This window comes from Puma concolor, chromosome B2 (genome assembly GCF_028749965.1).
Source record: "Puma concolor isolate L17-30 chromosome B2, mPumCon1.1.hap2, whole genome shotgun sequence".
Classification (NCBI taxonomy): domain Eukaryota; kingdom Metazoa; phylum Chordata; class Mammalia; order Carnivora; family Felidae; genus Puma; species Puma concolor.
Genome location: NC_141671.1, coordinates 4,118,921 through 4,133,957, shown reverse-complemented (window position 1 = coordinate 4,133,957; position 15,037 = coordinate 4,118,921). Strand labels below are relative to the sequence as shown.

Here is a 15,037-nt window from a genome sequence, read left to right as displayed (position 1 = left end):
AGCTCTCTGGTCCTTCCCTCTGCCATCTGCAGACACAGTAAGATAGGTCTATGAACAAGGAAATGGGTTCTCACCAGACACCAAATCTTATCTGAATCTTCCAGGACCTTGATCTTGAACTCCCAGCCTCCAGAACTGTGAGAAATCAATATTCGTTGTTAGCCACAGAGTCTATGGTATTTTTGTTATAGCAGCCTGCACTCAGACCACCGCTTCAAGGATATCCAATCCCTTCTTTTTAGTTTTTAATGTTTATTTATTTATTTATTTATTTATTTATTTATTTATTTATTTATTTTTTGAGACAGACAGAGAGCATGAACAGGGTAGGGTCAGAGAGAGAGGGAGAAGTATCCGAAGCAGGCTCCAGGCTCTGAGCTGTCAGAACCGAGCCGGACGCGGGGCTACAACTCACACACCGGAAGATCATGACCTGAGCCAAAGTTGGACGCTCAACTAACTGAGCCACCCAGGCGCCCCAGTCCCTTCTGATAACAATTTATATTTCCACTCATTTACCATTACAACGTACAGTAATAAATGGTGTTGAAAATCTTGATCTCATTGTCTTACCATTGACAGGTGGGAGTTTCCCAAATTTTTCTCTAAACCAGACCTCTCACTTGGAACTCAAGAATCTTCCAATTGCCTATTCAAGTATCTTCTTGTGTCAGAGAGACATGTTAGCAGAGTAACCAGCCAGCAGTTTTAAGCAAATGTCAATATATTTCTTAAGCATTAAATCAATGCTGACTATTCCGTTGTGATTTACCAATTGGAGGACATAACTTCAAAACTTTTTATAACCATGTTTGAAACGTTCATTAAAATAAAACAACCTTACATTTTTAAAAATATTTACTCATTTTTGAGAGACAGACAGAGCGCAAGCAGGGGTGGGGCAGAGAGAGGGAGACAGAACCCAAAGCAGGCTCCAGGCTCTGAGCTGTCAGCACAGAGCCCGACGCGGGGCTCGAACTGAAATCATGACCTGAGCAGAAGTCAGATGCGTTTAACTGAGCCACCCAGGTGCCCCAACAACCTTAGAATTTATACAGGAGGCAGGAGGGAAATGAACCGGACAAAGGGAAGAAGGGGGAAGGTTCAAGACAGTCACCAGAGCCAGTGACCTGAGGAGGGGGCTTTCTCCCTCAGCCCCTCGAATTTGCACCCTGTTGGAGACCTCAAGGCTCCCAGTAGCCAGAGACCTGAATAAGAAGACTCCCTTTAATCTAGTAAATGGCAATTTCCCCAAGCCAAAGGCTTAGCGAAGGCGCGCGGCCTGCGGACGCAAACCTGCAATGCCAAGGCATCTTAAGCTCAAAGACACCGTCTGCGGAAGGCTGTGGGCCGACCTCACCCTCACCGGCTCCAACCCCGGAGATAGAGGTGGCGGATGCCAGCGCGGGCGGGGAAAGCCTGTATCGTCCTCTGTCCGGGCATCGCTGGGGGCAATCACACAACGAAGAGCCTTCTCGGGCCATCCCTGGCTTCCAGAGGCTGGAGCACGCTCTGGGAATTAGTACGGATATTCACCGGAGCCTCCCCGGACCAACGCGTTCGACAGCGACTGAAGCACGGCAGCCGGCCAGGATGGCCTCTTGGGGGAAAGGGACGAGGGGGAGGCCAACTCCTTCCCCAGAAAGCCGTGGGCCGGGGACTTCAGACGCCTCCCCATTGGCTTTCCTCGGCCAGCCCCTGCTCCGGATTGGCCCGCGGCCTGCACCTCGCACTGTGCTGCGAGCTGATTGGTGGAGAGGTAGCAGGGAGCATGGAGTGTTGCTCTGTTTATGCGTAAGACGAAAGCCGAAGCCTTAGCAGGTAGGCCGGCTGAGCCTTCCCAACAGGAGCGCAACTGGAGTGGAAGAGGGAGACGCGAACAACTCTTTTGAGAGTAAGTGGGCGGCCCTGAAAAGGACCTTTATGGAGAAAAAATGGTGACGAAGGCTTAACCCCCGAAGCCGTAGAGGGTGCGGCCCTGGCGCTTGAGCGCGTACACCACGTCCATGGCCGTGACCGTCTTGCGCTTGGCGTGCTCCGTGTAGGTGACGGCGTCCCGGATCACGTTCTCCAGGAACACCTTGAGCACCCCGCGGGTCTCCTCGTAGATGAGGCCGGAGATGCGCTTGACGCCGCCGCGCCGGGCCAGCCGCCGGATGGCGGGCTTGGTGATGCCCTGGATGTTGTCGCGCAGCACCTTGCGGTGGCGCTTGGCGCCCCCCTTGCCTAGGCCCTTCCCGCCTTTGCCCCGGCCTGACATAGCTGCCTAAGCACGTTCTGTGAGTAAATCACAGCGATGGCCCCACTGTCCCGACCGGCGTTATTATAAGCCGTCGTCGGACCTGATTGAGAACTGAACGCGCGGGCGGGAACCGAGGCGCCGCGACCGCACGCCGGGCTCCGCCCCTCTCTGGGCTGAGAGCCAATGGCGGTGTGGGGGAGGGAACGGAGTGAGGAGTTTCACTTTTAAGCTCTAGATTTTTCTGAAACCGTTGATTTGTATCTGAAATTATATCTTCCCGTGAGAATGTTCACAGGGGCTCATTTTTTTTAAATAAGCAAGTGCTGTCCTTTCTCCTTCAGAAGGGGATGATTGGGAAGGGTACCCTAGGACGCCACCCCAAAATAGGAGTGGGGAGCTCAGACACACCTTCCCCAAACATGCCCCGTGCGTGTGAACGGTAAGGTATACGCCGCCCGCACGTAGGCCTGTCTGACATAAGGGCTATTTCTGAGCAGTTTAGAGAAATACCAGACGCAGGAGAATCTCTAAAACCAGAGGAGAACTCACATTTTCTTAAGGGGAATTTCACATTTGTGAAGGAGATCTCAATCTGTGTCTCCCTCTCTGTGCCAGAAAGAGAAGGACGACTAGATCAGCACAGAAACTTGTCCATGGAGAAAGCCCGGCCTTGATTCTGCAGAACAACCTTGCCTTGTTTACCATCCTTTCCCTGGGAGCCCATAACCGGCGCCCTGTGCACGCCCCTCCCGCATGACATCTTTTGTCTTTAGTGGAAGATGGTATGTAAAGGGGGTGGCTTGGGCCTTTTCAGGTGTTCTCAGTTTTTCAGAGTCTCTCTTTCCCATGTATACCTGAGGTATATATATCATTAAACCTCTGTTTTTCTGTCCTTAATATGCCTTTTATGGCAGGGTCTAGGCCAGAAACTCAAAAGGGCAGGGGAAGTCATTTTTCCTCTATTACAGCGGTGTGACCTTGTAAAGTTGCCCTTCATTTTCTTTATCTGTTAAGGTGGAGCGATGATAGTACTCAGGGAACTTTTGTAAAGATTGAAATTACCTAACGTAAGCAGAAGGCTAGAACAGAGATTGGCTCAAAGACATAAATATGGCTGGTTTTTAGTTGGTATTGTTGCTTAAAGAACCTGTCTGGAGTTAGGATGTTGCCCTGAGCCTTCACTTTCAGGCTTTTACTCGTGACAATATAGGCAACACAGATACGTATATAATAGCGAAGGTTTGTTTTTTTTTTTTTTTTTTAATCACAACATTTAATAAAGTACAAGACATTGATGGATTCTGGGTTTTTTGGTTTTGTTTTCTTTTCAATTGAAGTATTAGTGACTTACAATAACATACTAGTGTATAACGTAGTGAATTGACAATTATATACATTATGAAATGCTCATCATGATAAGTGTCGCTACCATACAAAGTTGTTACAATATGATCATATTCCCTATGCTGTGCTTTTCGTCCTTGTGACTTATTTATTGTATAACTGGATGTTTTTCCTTCTTAATCACCTTTACCTTCTTTGCCTCTTACCCCTCGCCCCTAAACTACCGATTTGTTCTCTATATTTATGTTTGCTGTTGTCATCGATGCTGTTTTATAGACTCCACATGTAAGTGAAGTCATATGGTATTTGTCTTTCTCTGCCTGACTTATTTCATTTAGCCTAATACCCTCTAAGTCCATCCATGTTGTGAATACCAAGATTTCATTCTTGGTATGACTAATGTCCCATTTTATATACAAATGACCTTTGAACAATGCAGGGCTTGGGGGGCTGATTCTTGCACAGTTGAAAATCCAGATATAACTTGTGACCACCCCCCACCCAAACTACCAATACCATACTGTTGATTAGAAGCCTTACTGATGACATAAAGTCTATTAATATGTATTTGTTATATGTATTATATATTGTATTCTTATTATAAAGTAAACCAGGGAAAAGAAAATGTTATTAAGAAAACATAAGGAAGAGAAAAACCTTTACAGTACTGTGTTGTATTTGTTATAAAACTCTGCAAATAAGGGGACACATGCATTTTGAATCCGTATTGTCAGCTCTATGTAAGACTCCGTCTTTATTCATTCACCTAGTGACTGACAGGCTGTTTTTCTGTTCATACACGACATGTTAAATATGGTTGCCTGAGAATATCCCTAGGCGCCCTTTCCAAAGGGGCATTGACAAGTAATGTTCCTTCCTGGCTCTCCGGCAGCCGAATCTGGAGTACAATTCACATTTCTACACTGACTTCCCACTTTGGTGTTAAACCTCAGACACTCATGGATTAGTAAGTCACTTCTACTGGGATGACTGGAAGGGCTACTACTAAATCTTTAACTCTGAAAAATACACCCTGACCTTGGCCTCCTCCTCTCTTCTGAAAGTCTGTATAAACCCAAAGTTCGAGAGCCAGCAGTAGTAGCGGTGAATTTCAGCATGTGGTGTCGTATCACCATGGTGTCTGGGAAAGAAACACCGTGTTTCATGAAGGACCTTCCAACAGCCATTTAAAAAATACAATCTGTATGTTAAAAGCCTTTTTTTCCCTCCAGCATGACCATAGTCACTCCGCTAATAGAAAGTAATAAATGCTTCATGCAGTGATATTAAATGTGGGCACAGCTCCCCTTCCAATATATTCAGTAAATTTCTTTTTTTCCCCCCCACACCTTAGCTCTTACTCCTAACATTTGTGGCCTACAACTGAGATGGGAGTTGATGCACCGACCTAAATCAGGTGGAAAACCATCAACAAAAAACAAGATTCACCTTGAATTGTGTGGTTTGCTTGGATTGCTTTACATTCCTGGATTCTGATAAAACAACTTTGACTTTACAAAATATTTGCAATATTTATGACTGAATTTCCTCCATTCTTTGCTTTTAGAATACCTGCTGAAGTTTCATTTCCAAACTGGGCCGAGTCTATTCAATAAAGTCATGCCCAATGAAAAGGACATTTAGAGGGGAAAGTTTGAGTTTTTATTTCAATTTTCAAAGAAATGTTAGAGTCTAAGGGAGAATCACACGCAGCTCAGGAAAATTCATAGCATTTCTCCAATGCCACGTGTCCAAAAATCAACTTCTACGATCCCAGTAACTATGATACCCACTAAGGTGGGTAGTGTTCTTCCCTATTTTTCTGATGATGGAGAAATCAATTTGTGTCAAGACGATACGGTAAGTGGTAACACTGCGATTTGAATGTGGGCAATCTGATATCTAAATGCTGCCCTGTGCTTCCAGTTTCCAGAATACTCCTGCAGAAAGATTAACAACGTTATGGATTCTAAGATAGTGCTATCCTTATTCACCAGACACTGGGCAGTTTTTCTGTTGAGGGACTCAAGTAAATGAAGACTTAGAACCAAATCCACATTCCTTGACTGGGAAGGGGATGGGGGAGGGCAGGGGCAGCCAATCTGAGCCACTGTCCCCTGGCCATCCCACCCTCAGACAGCAATGGGCACTTGTACCTTTTTAAAGCTATCCTTTCAGGCCCTGTACCTTAAACACCCCTTTTCTAACAGATGCAAAACATATCGAGGAAAAAGCCAAACAATGTACATAAAAGCCAGCACAGCGATAAGAAAAACCAAGAAATTTGACTTCAGCTGGGGCCCAGATGTGGGCTGGGGCAGGGGGACAGACCCTGGCTCAAGCCAAGGGCATCATTGATGCCTCTGACAGCCCTTTTACATGGATAACAAAGGTCTGTGCCAGACATTTACATGTAGGAGAGCCTGGAAATTTAAATAAAAATACAACGCAATGACACACGCGAGTACACACACACACACACACACACACACACACACACACACACACACAAATAGAAACATCCAATCTTATTACTTAGAAAAATACAAATATTTTGTAAAGTCAAAGTTGTTTTATCAGAATCCAGGAATGTAAAGCAATCCAAGCAAACCACACAATTCAAGGTGAATCTTGTTTTTTGTTGATGGTTGTCCACCTGATTTAGGTCGATGCATCAACTCCCATCTCAGATGTAGCCCAGAAGTATTAGGGGTAAGAGCAAAGGTGTGGGGAAAACTGAAGCGAAGCCTTTGGTATTTGGAGCTGTCATTATTCAGTATTCTGTATTGCTCTGAAGGTTGTAGAGTTTTGTATAGTGTAAACGCTATATGATCTTCTAAGTGTTTCCTGATAGTTGGGGATGTAATCTAAAGCTCAAATTTTTTAGAGGCAAAATTAGGCACATTCAAAGTGGGCAGTTCATGTACCCGGCTACTGGTTCAAGGTCGTCCCCTTTTCAGTAAAGGCACACGATATAGTCTAGGAAAGTGGGTTGACCGGATCATATGCAGTCTGTCACATGGTTTTCAAAAACGGACCCCTTTTGCTGGGTAGAAGTCCCATCAGAACAACCAGATTTCAAGTAATGCTTGGTATGGCCATGGTCACCTAAACACCATCTAAAGGTTCACAGCCACTTTTGTGGAGCTAATTGGGTGGCTCTGAAAAGAGCCTTTGGGTTTAAGATCGGCGATCCTTCGTTAAGAACTTACGCCCTCTCGCCGCGGATGCGGCGCGCCAGCTGGATATCTTTGGGCATGATGGTGACGCGCTTGGCGTGTATAGCGCACAGGTTGGTGTCCTCGAAGAGCCCCACCAGGTAGGCCTCGCACGCCTCCTGCAGCGCCATCACGGCCGAGCTCTGGAAGCGCAGGTCGGTCTTGAAGTCCTGCGCGATCTCGCGCACCAGCCGCTGGAACGGCAGCTTGCGGATCAGCAGCTCGGTGGACTTCTGGTAGCGGCGGATCTCGCGCAGGGCCACCGTGCCGGGCCGGTAGCGGTGCGGCTTCTTGACGCCGCCGGTGGCCGGCGCGCTCTTGCGGGCCGCCTTGGTGGCCAGCTGCTTGCGCGGGGCCTTGCCGCCTGTCGACTTGCGCGCTGTCTGCTTCGTGCGAGCCATTCCCCAAGCAAGCCGAGAGCGTCTTCACCGAAAGCGGTGAGAGGCACACAGCCCTCCTTCTTTTATACAGCCGGACCGCCAACCATTGGACCGAAGAGCATTCAAAAGTTCCCGCGCCCTCCTCGGATTGGTCCAGCTCCGTGCGGGGAGCCCGGATTAAGAGTTGCTTTCAGGTTGGTGAGTGAATCTTAAGCCCCGCCCTTAAATGTGGTTACTCTGACGTCATTTATTTACCCTTTCGTTCCTATAGCCTCTGTGAACAAAAATCTTGCACAGAAAGCTGCAGATATTTTAAAGTGTAAAGTAAGGTAATCATGCAAAGCCACATAGGGACTTCCAATGGATGTTTTGTTGTTTTTAGAGAGAAACCATCAAGATATTCTGCAGGTGTTTAGGTAAATACATGGGCTGCCTCTAAAATGACATTCAGAATTTTCCTGGGCGTGGCACAAATATTGTGGCGAGTTAGTAAAATGCTCCCTGTTTGCAAGCATGAATTATCAAGGAACTAGGACTTAGCCTCACTGCTTCAGCAAACATGCCTTCACAAACTGGGATTTTAATGGATGTTCCATAAAATGAAGAATCTTAAGAATCTAGGGACTTTCACTATTATTTCCTTCTCCAAGCTACTGTCGTTGCGAAAAACTTTCAAACTTCATTTGTGGAACATAGCAATGCCCTTTTCTGGACTAAAAATGCGCCCTACACGGTTAAACACGATCAATGGGGTTAGCAACGTTTACACTAATTTCCCGTGTTGCTTTAGCCTCACAACTGTGAAAGCATTTCTGTGGGGGCAAATCCTTCCAGGTATAATTGTGACATTTCACCTCCCATGTTTTTAAACGCTAATAGTTCAAAGCACAGCTCTTTCAAAGGAAACTGTGGGTGGCTCTTAAAAGAGCCTTTTTAAGTAGCTAAGCGGACTTTCTCTTGATCAGGAAAAAACCCTGTGTGAAAAAAAGTCATCAGCTTATTTGCCCTTGGCCTTGTGGTGGCTCTCGGTCTTCTTGGGCAGCAGCACGGCCTGGATGTTGGGCAGGACGCCGCCCTGCGCGATGGTGACGCGGCCCAGCAGCTTGTTGAGCTCCTCGTCGTTGCGGATGGCCAGCTGCAGGTGGCGCGGGATGATGCGCGTCTTCTTGTTGTCGCGGGCCGCGTTGCCCGCCAGCTCCAGGATCTCGGCCGTCAGGTACTCCAGCACGGCCGCCAGGTACACCGGCGCGCCGGCCCCCACCCTTTCTGAGTAGTTTCCCTTGCGGAGCAGGCGGTGCACGCGGCCCACCGGGAACTGCAGCCCGGCCCGCGACGAACGGGTCTTGGCCTTGGCGCGAGCCTTGCCACCCTGCTTTCCACGTCCAGACATCACCAGCAAAGAAGGAAGCAAACGCCTTCAAAAGAAAACGCGAGCAGTGTAGAGCCACAGTGAGAGCAAGAGAAGTATTTATACTAACGGCAGGTATGCTGAATACAAGTCTCCCATTGGCTCTTTTCAAGTAACCAATGAAAAAGCATAATCAGCATCCCTCATTTGCATAAAAGCCCTCCACCTAGCGGGAGGGTTTTGAATACTCCATTGTAATCTGGCGTGGAGAGCTTTTACGTTAGCACTAATAATTGAAACAATTTGATTTTCTGAACAATACGAATTTAAAATCCAATCCGAAGCAGGAATGATTGTCCTCATTGCTCTGTCTTTTGGCTGTTTTTTCCTTTTCCAGGATTGTGACTGTTTCTGGAAAGGAATAAACAGAACAATTTCTAAAATAGTTTACATTTAAAAAGTACATCTGTTCCAGCAGTTGCTTTAAATCTTTGGACCTCACAAAGTAACAGAAAGAAAGGAAACAAACAATTCTTTGTCAGAGCCCAAGCCTTAACAATGTCTGAACAATGAAAAGTGTCTGAACAATGAAAACTCAAGGCAAGAACTGGCCCATCCTCTCCCTGACTCAAGACAGTAGGTCTTTTGTGTAAATCATTATCTTACACATGACGTCTTATGGGACCACCTTGAAGGTAGGTAGAGTACTGTTTTCATTTTAGAGATTGCAAAACTTAGAGACCCCGATTGTGAGTTTTTTGTGTCTTGGTCTTTACCGGCTCACACTGAGTTAATGAGACGGATGTGGGAACCAGAGGCAAATGAAAAACTAACTTTCCTTTCTGCCTACAGCCTTTGCCATAGGCAGGGTGACATTCCTCTAGGAGCTCAGCTGCCTGGATGATGACACTTTGCTAAGAGCAAAAGGTAATCTTATCTTAACATTCACCCTACCCCCCAGGATCCTGTAAGTCTACTTTAACATATAAGAATTCCTTTGAAAACTTCCTTTATTTCTACCATCACAAGATACATGTTGGCACTCATACTCCAAGCTTATGGTCCACTGATAAACATCTGAAGGGTCTCATGACTGAGGTTTTACTAAACAGTAATAAATGACCTTTTGCTAACAGCAGTTAGCCTCTCGATGTCCTGGAAACCCTGCTTCCAAAACTCCTTAGAGACTTACGCTATCCCTAACGCCCTCCCAACCTGAAGGTATATGATCAGTCACCCATCACAACCCCAGTGTAACTCTTTCTGCCCCCGGGTCCTGTCCCCGTGCTTTAATACTCCCCCCTTTTTACACCAAAGGCGACTCAAGAATTCTTTTTTGGCCATCGGCTCCGGACCCCGCCACCACTCCAAAACTGCGTCAGGACCAAGGACTCCAAACTCCTGGTTAGGAACCTCATTGCCCCCATTGCCATTCCCAACTCCCACCTTCTCCATTTTTTCACTCGGGTACAACACTTGGTTGGTTCAGAAAATTCTTGGGGCGCCTGGGTGGCGCAGTCGGTTAAGCGTCCGGCTTCAGCCAGGTCACGATCTCGCGGTCCGTGAGTTTGAGCCCCGCGTCAGGCTCTGGGCTGATGGCTCGGAGCCTGGAGCCTGTTTCCGATTCTGTGTCTCCCTCTCTCTCTGCCCCTCCCCCGTTCATGCTCTGTCTCTCTCTGTCCCAAAAATAAATAAAAACGTTGAAAAAAAAAAATTTTAAAAAAAGAAAATTCTTCTGTCATCCTCCATATCCATAGCATACTGCACCCCTCGTGGTTAGAGGGCCGAAACATTGAAACGCAAACACAAGAAGTCTTGGGACCTTTAGGAAATGAGGGAACAAATGCCCCACAACACTGAAATACACAAAAAAGATGATGTATTATAAACGCCGTGTTTATATGACTGCAGTCTTTGCCTGGTCTTAGCGCTCATGTCAAGGAATATAGTAACATCGAGAGACACTGCCGGAAGGAATCTTGGTGTTTTTCCTCTTATGGTCCAGAAGATAGACCTTGATGGGGCCCAGAGGAAGGTGAACAGTAATTTCAGGAATTTTTGCGGACTCAAGCCTAAAGGTCTTCTGAGTCCCAAATAGGATGGTAAAAGGAACACGGACCTATGTGTGAGAAAAATCTACTCATAAGCCAACGGTCAGAGAAGCATCCTTTGATCCAGGGAACCAGGCAGGAGAGTCAAGATGTGCATCTTCCATTTGTTTTTCGCCTTCTCTTAAGTCTTCAGACACTTAGGACTTCTTCTCTTGACAATATTCACTCTCCTTTTAATTTTTCATCATTATCTTCAGTGTCAATCACAGCAGTAAACAACAACCACTGGCTCAATGTCTTTGCAAGATGAAGATATAGAAGGTCTCAAATTCTGCCTCAAAGACTTGACACTTTTTGAAAAGAGAAGGACTGTATGTCTGAAGATTAAATAGTACAGGGTATTCTGCCTCCAAAAATGAAGGTGTAAGCAATCAGGGATATGAGAGTGGGTGGCAGAGAGGGGTAATCACTGCGAATCAGAAGGGTCAAGAGAGTTCATGAGGGAGGTGAGTATTCAGCATTCATTCCACACATACTCATTGAATACCGACTAAATGCCAGAGAGTTCCAGGTCCACGGAACATGGCAGTGTCCATGGCAGATGGAAAACTGTACCCTTGTGGTGACGCCCTCCTAGCGTGGCAAGGTGCACAATGGGCTGAATGCACAGAAGAGGACAGTGCGGTTTTTGGTGACGAGCGGCATGGAGACAAAGTAGGAAAAGGGCATATCTGAGACACACGGGGATGGTCAGGGAGAGCCTCACCAGGAGGGTATGAGTTCGGGTATGAGTTTCAGGTTTGAGTTCAAACCTGAAAGCGGTGAAGAAGCTAGCCGAGCAGGAAGAGTAAATGCTCCCATAAAAGCCCACGTGCATCCAAAGCCAAGGGAATGTCAGGAGCCAAGGGCCAGAGGTAGGACTGTTCTAATTTCCTGAATAAAGTAGGTCACTTTGGATGGAGGAAGGGGTATGTAGAGTGCTAGGTAAAATAAGAGGCAAGATTAAGGCCTGTTTCAAAACCGCAGAATAGAAGCTGGAGTGCAGACATTCGCAGCATCAGGAATCCATACCCCATCAGATCGGGGATGAGAAGAAGGCTTCCAGTCATCTAGGTGACCCTGCGTCACGCAAGTCAGCAAACACAACACTACAACTGTCTGCAACAGTAGAACAGCTTGATGAAACCCTATCAGCACGTTCTCAAAATTGGCAAGTTGTAGGCACTTGACTGAAAAATAACGTGCAGGGCAGATGTTGGGGAGAGAGACGGTGGGGGTAAACGCTTCCACAAAAATGTGAGAGAAAAGTAATGTCCTCAGTAACAACTCTACTGCCTGGAGAGGACACTTTGATGCATATTGTTTTGTATGACCATGAAAGGAAGTAAATGTCTGTTCTTTGCTCGATACAAATAAAAAAAAGTGTAATGTGCCTTACATACCCTTGAGAAAAACTAGCCGACATTGAGGTTACTGTTGATGAAGTCCAGAACATGCCATCCCAAAATATGCTGCTCTGGCACATTGAGTAGTTTGAGTTAAAGAAAAGAGCAACAGCAAGGACAGTCTCACTGTCTACCTTCTTTTCCTTAAAGAAGTCCTCCCTCTACCGGAAGCAAAGAGTCATTCTTCTCGCAAAGGACAGGAAGTTGAGGCTCAGAGAAATCTGTACAAACAAACATCATCTCCCAGTTAACTCCCTAGTCCCAGCCCCTTCACCGGTGACATTTTCTGAAGTTACCCTTCTTTGTCCAACACAGTATAGAAGCATTACCTTCTTAGAGCTTCTTTGGATTTTCGTTTTTCTTGTGAAAACTCCCATGTGCATGTAAACAAAAAGTAATAATTATAACTTGTAGGCTTTTATCCCATTAATTTGTCTATGTCAGTTGAATTCCTAGACCGAGTTGGAGACCCTATGAGTGTAGAGACAAGTTGTTCTTCCCCGACAAATGGAAGCATTTGCAAGAGTATGTCCTAGAGTAGACTGTCACTCACCTGAACACGGCAAGAGTTACAGCTGTAAGTGCTTTTAATTCATTAATTTCTTCTGAGGGCCACCTGTTGTTTACATTACACACATTATAGAACACTGGTTACAGACAGGAGGCATAAGGATCCCTCATTTTTTTTTTTTTTCAACGTTTATTTATTTTTGGGACAGAGAGAGACAGAGCATGAACGGGGGAGGGGCAGAGAGAGAGGGAGACACAGAATCGGAAACAGGCTCCAGGCTCCGAGCCATCAGCCCAGAGCCTGACGCGGGGCTCGAACTCACGGACCGCGAGATCGTGACCTGGCTGAAGTCGGACGCCTAACCGACTGCGCCACCCAGGCGCCCCAGGATCCCTCATTTTAAAAAAGAACCTAACAATGACCAGAAATCTTGAAAGAAGGCTCAAGTTGACTTGATCCGGATCTGTACGTTGTATTCATCTGACAGAATTCTTATAAAGCCAGTCATCTCCAGTCCTCCAAAAGCCACTTTTTAAAAAGAGAATGATTATGTTCAATTTTTTTTAATCTACTAAGTGTAAATATCTATTTAATACGCAGGGTGTGTTCTTTGTAGAAATAAGTTTGAAAATAGTAGCTGGAAACCTCTCTTATGTCACATAGAAGCAATGTATAAAAACTTTTCAAAAGCATAAAAACTTCTATTTCTGGCCCAAGGTGAAGTAAAACACAGTTCTCCCTATTCTTTCTGCGAAGTACAACTAGCAACCCGGGACCTCCCATGTACGTTAAACATAAGACGGCCAAAGGGTGTCGAGAAGGTAGGCTGGCTAAGTGACCTTGAAAGTTGAGGAACAAGATATTGTGTGTTCCCTGGGTTTTCTTTTTACCTCATCTATCCTGGACGTGGTGCTGAAGAAGCTGGCAATCTAGAAATGCCAAGGAAGGCAAACAAACGACAACAATAAAGACACAAAACCAGAAAACCCTGTATCTCTAGCCAAAAGACCAAAGGTCCACCTAGAAAGTGGAGAACTTAAGAAGTAACTACTCTCCTCCAGCCAAACACCATGGAAAACATCCTACATCTCCCAACAAGGTATGAACAAACCTTGTTACTTCTTCACCATTTACTACCCAATGCCCCACCTATAAGGTTTCCGTGGAGGCTGACGAGGGAAACAAAGACAAGAAAAATGTAGCTTAACTTCCATTCCCTTATAGCCTGCAGCCCACTGCTGGATGTCAGACACCTGCAGGTGTAACACCCCTCAAGAAGTTCACGGCTGCCTTGATGCCTTACTGTTTACACTTCCTTAAAAACTAAAAGCAACCTGGTCTGGACAATAGCTGAATCGTCCTGTGAGACCCTGCTTTCAGCATCCAGAAATTCCTCGGAGACTTACGGTGAAACTTGCAAGTGTGTAATCAGTCGCTCCTCCCAAACCCCGTGCAGCTCTTCCTGCCCACCGGTCCTGTCCTCATGCTTTCATAAAGTCGCCTTTTTGTGCTGAAGACATCTCAAGAATTCTTTCTTGGCCGTTTGCTCATGAACCCCACTTCAAACTCCGTCAGAGGCCACATGGGGATCCTGGACTTCCACCCTTACTCGGCCACGATGGGGCACTTCTGCCCTCTCGGCATGTTGGAACTATCCACCTAGGATTTTAAAGCAACCATCGTAAAAATACTTCAATGAGCAATGACAGACACACGTGAAACAAGTGAAAGATGGGAAAGCCTCAGCATAGAAATAAAAGAAGAACCCAATTCAAGTTTTAGAACTGAAAAATACAATGCCTGGAATAACAAGCTCCATGGATGGGGTCATGGATGGGGTCAACGGCAGAATGGAGAAGATAGGGACAAAACAGTGAATCTGAAGATTGAAAAATAGAAATTGCCCAATTTGAACAACGGAGAGAGAATAGACTGGGGAGAGAAATGAACATCAGAGACATGTAGAACGATGAAAAAGACCTAGCATTCTTGTCTTCAGAGGACCAAGGAGAAAAGAGGGTGGTGTTGGAAAAGTATATTTGAAGAAATAATAATCAAAAATTTCTAAATTTGACAAAAGACATAAACCTACAGATTTAGGAAGCTCCACAAACCCCAAGTGGAATAAACCCAAACACATAATCAAACCTATGAAAATTAAAGACAAAAATACACACACACACAGACACACACACAGCAACAGAAACAAAACCCATGTAAAAGGGAAAAATCAGCTCAAATGGTAGCAGATTTGTCATCAGAAACCACATACCAAAAGGAAGGGTCACATATTTTTAAGAGCTAAAAGGAAAGAACTGATACTGTCCCTCTGAATTTCACGTCCTTGAGAAATTAGCAGGGAAATAAAGTCATTCTCAGATAAAGTAAAGCATGAGAATTTGCTGCCAGTGTTATCTATCCATAGAAGAATGGCAGAAGGGAGTTTTGGGGGGGGGGGGAAGAAAGAAATGATATAATATTTTTGGAACATTAACAAG

General features: G+C 45.7%; 3 protein-coding genes across 3 annotated transcripts; all 3 read right to left on the bottom strand.

The window, feature by feature from the left end:
- Positions 1 to 1,898: 1,898 nt before the first annotated feature.
- H4C2 (H4 clustered histone 2) lies at positions 1,899 to 2,310 on the bottom strand. Its single transcript, XM_086706071.1, has one exon. The coding sequence runs from the start codon at positions 2,258 to 2,260 to the stop codon at positions 1,949 to 1,951; it is 312 nt and encodes a 103-aa protein (XP_086562197.1). The 5' UTR covers positions 2,261 to 2,310; the 3' UTR covers positions 1,899 to 1,948.
- A 4,429-nt stretch (positions 2,311 to 6,739) lies between these two features.
- On the bottom strand, positions 6,740 to 7,258 carry H3C2 (H3 clustered histone 2). Its single transcript, XM_086706069.1, has one exon. The coding sequence runs from the start codon at positions 7,203 to 7,205 to the stop codon at positions 6,795 to 6,797; it is 411 nt and encodes a 136-aa protein (XP_086562195.1). The 5' UTR covers positions 7,206 to 7,258; the 3' UTR covers positions 6,740 to 6,794.
- Positions 7,259 to 8,093: 835 nt separating this feature from the next.
- On the bottom strand, positions 8,094 to 8,629 carry H2AC4 (H2A clustered histone 4). Its single transcript, XM_025917039.2, has one exon. It carries the CDS (start codon positions 8,572 to 8,574, stop codon positions 8,182 to 8,184), a length of 393 nt encoding a protein of 130 aa, XP_025772824.1. The 5' UTR covers positions 8,575 to 8,629; the 3' UTR covers positions 8,094 to 8,181.
- Between the last annotated feature and the right edge of the window lie 6,408 nt (positions 8,630 to 15,037).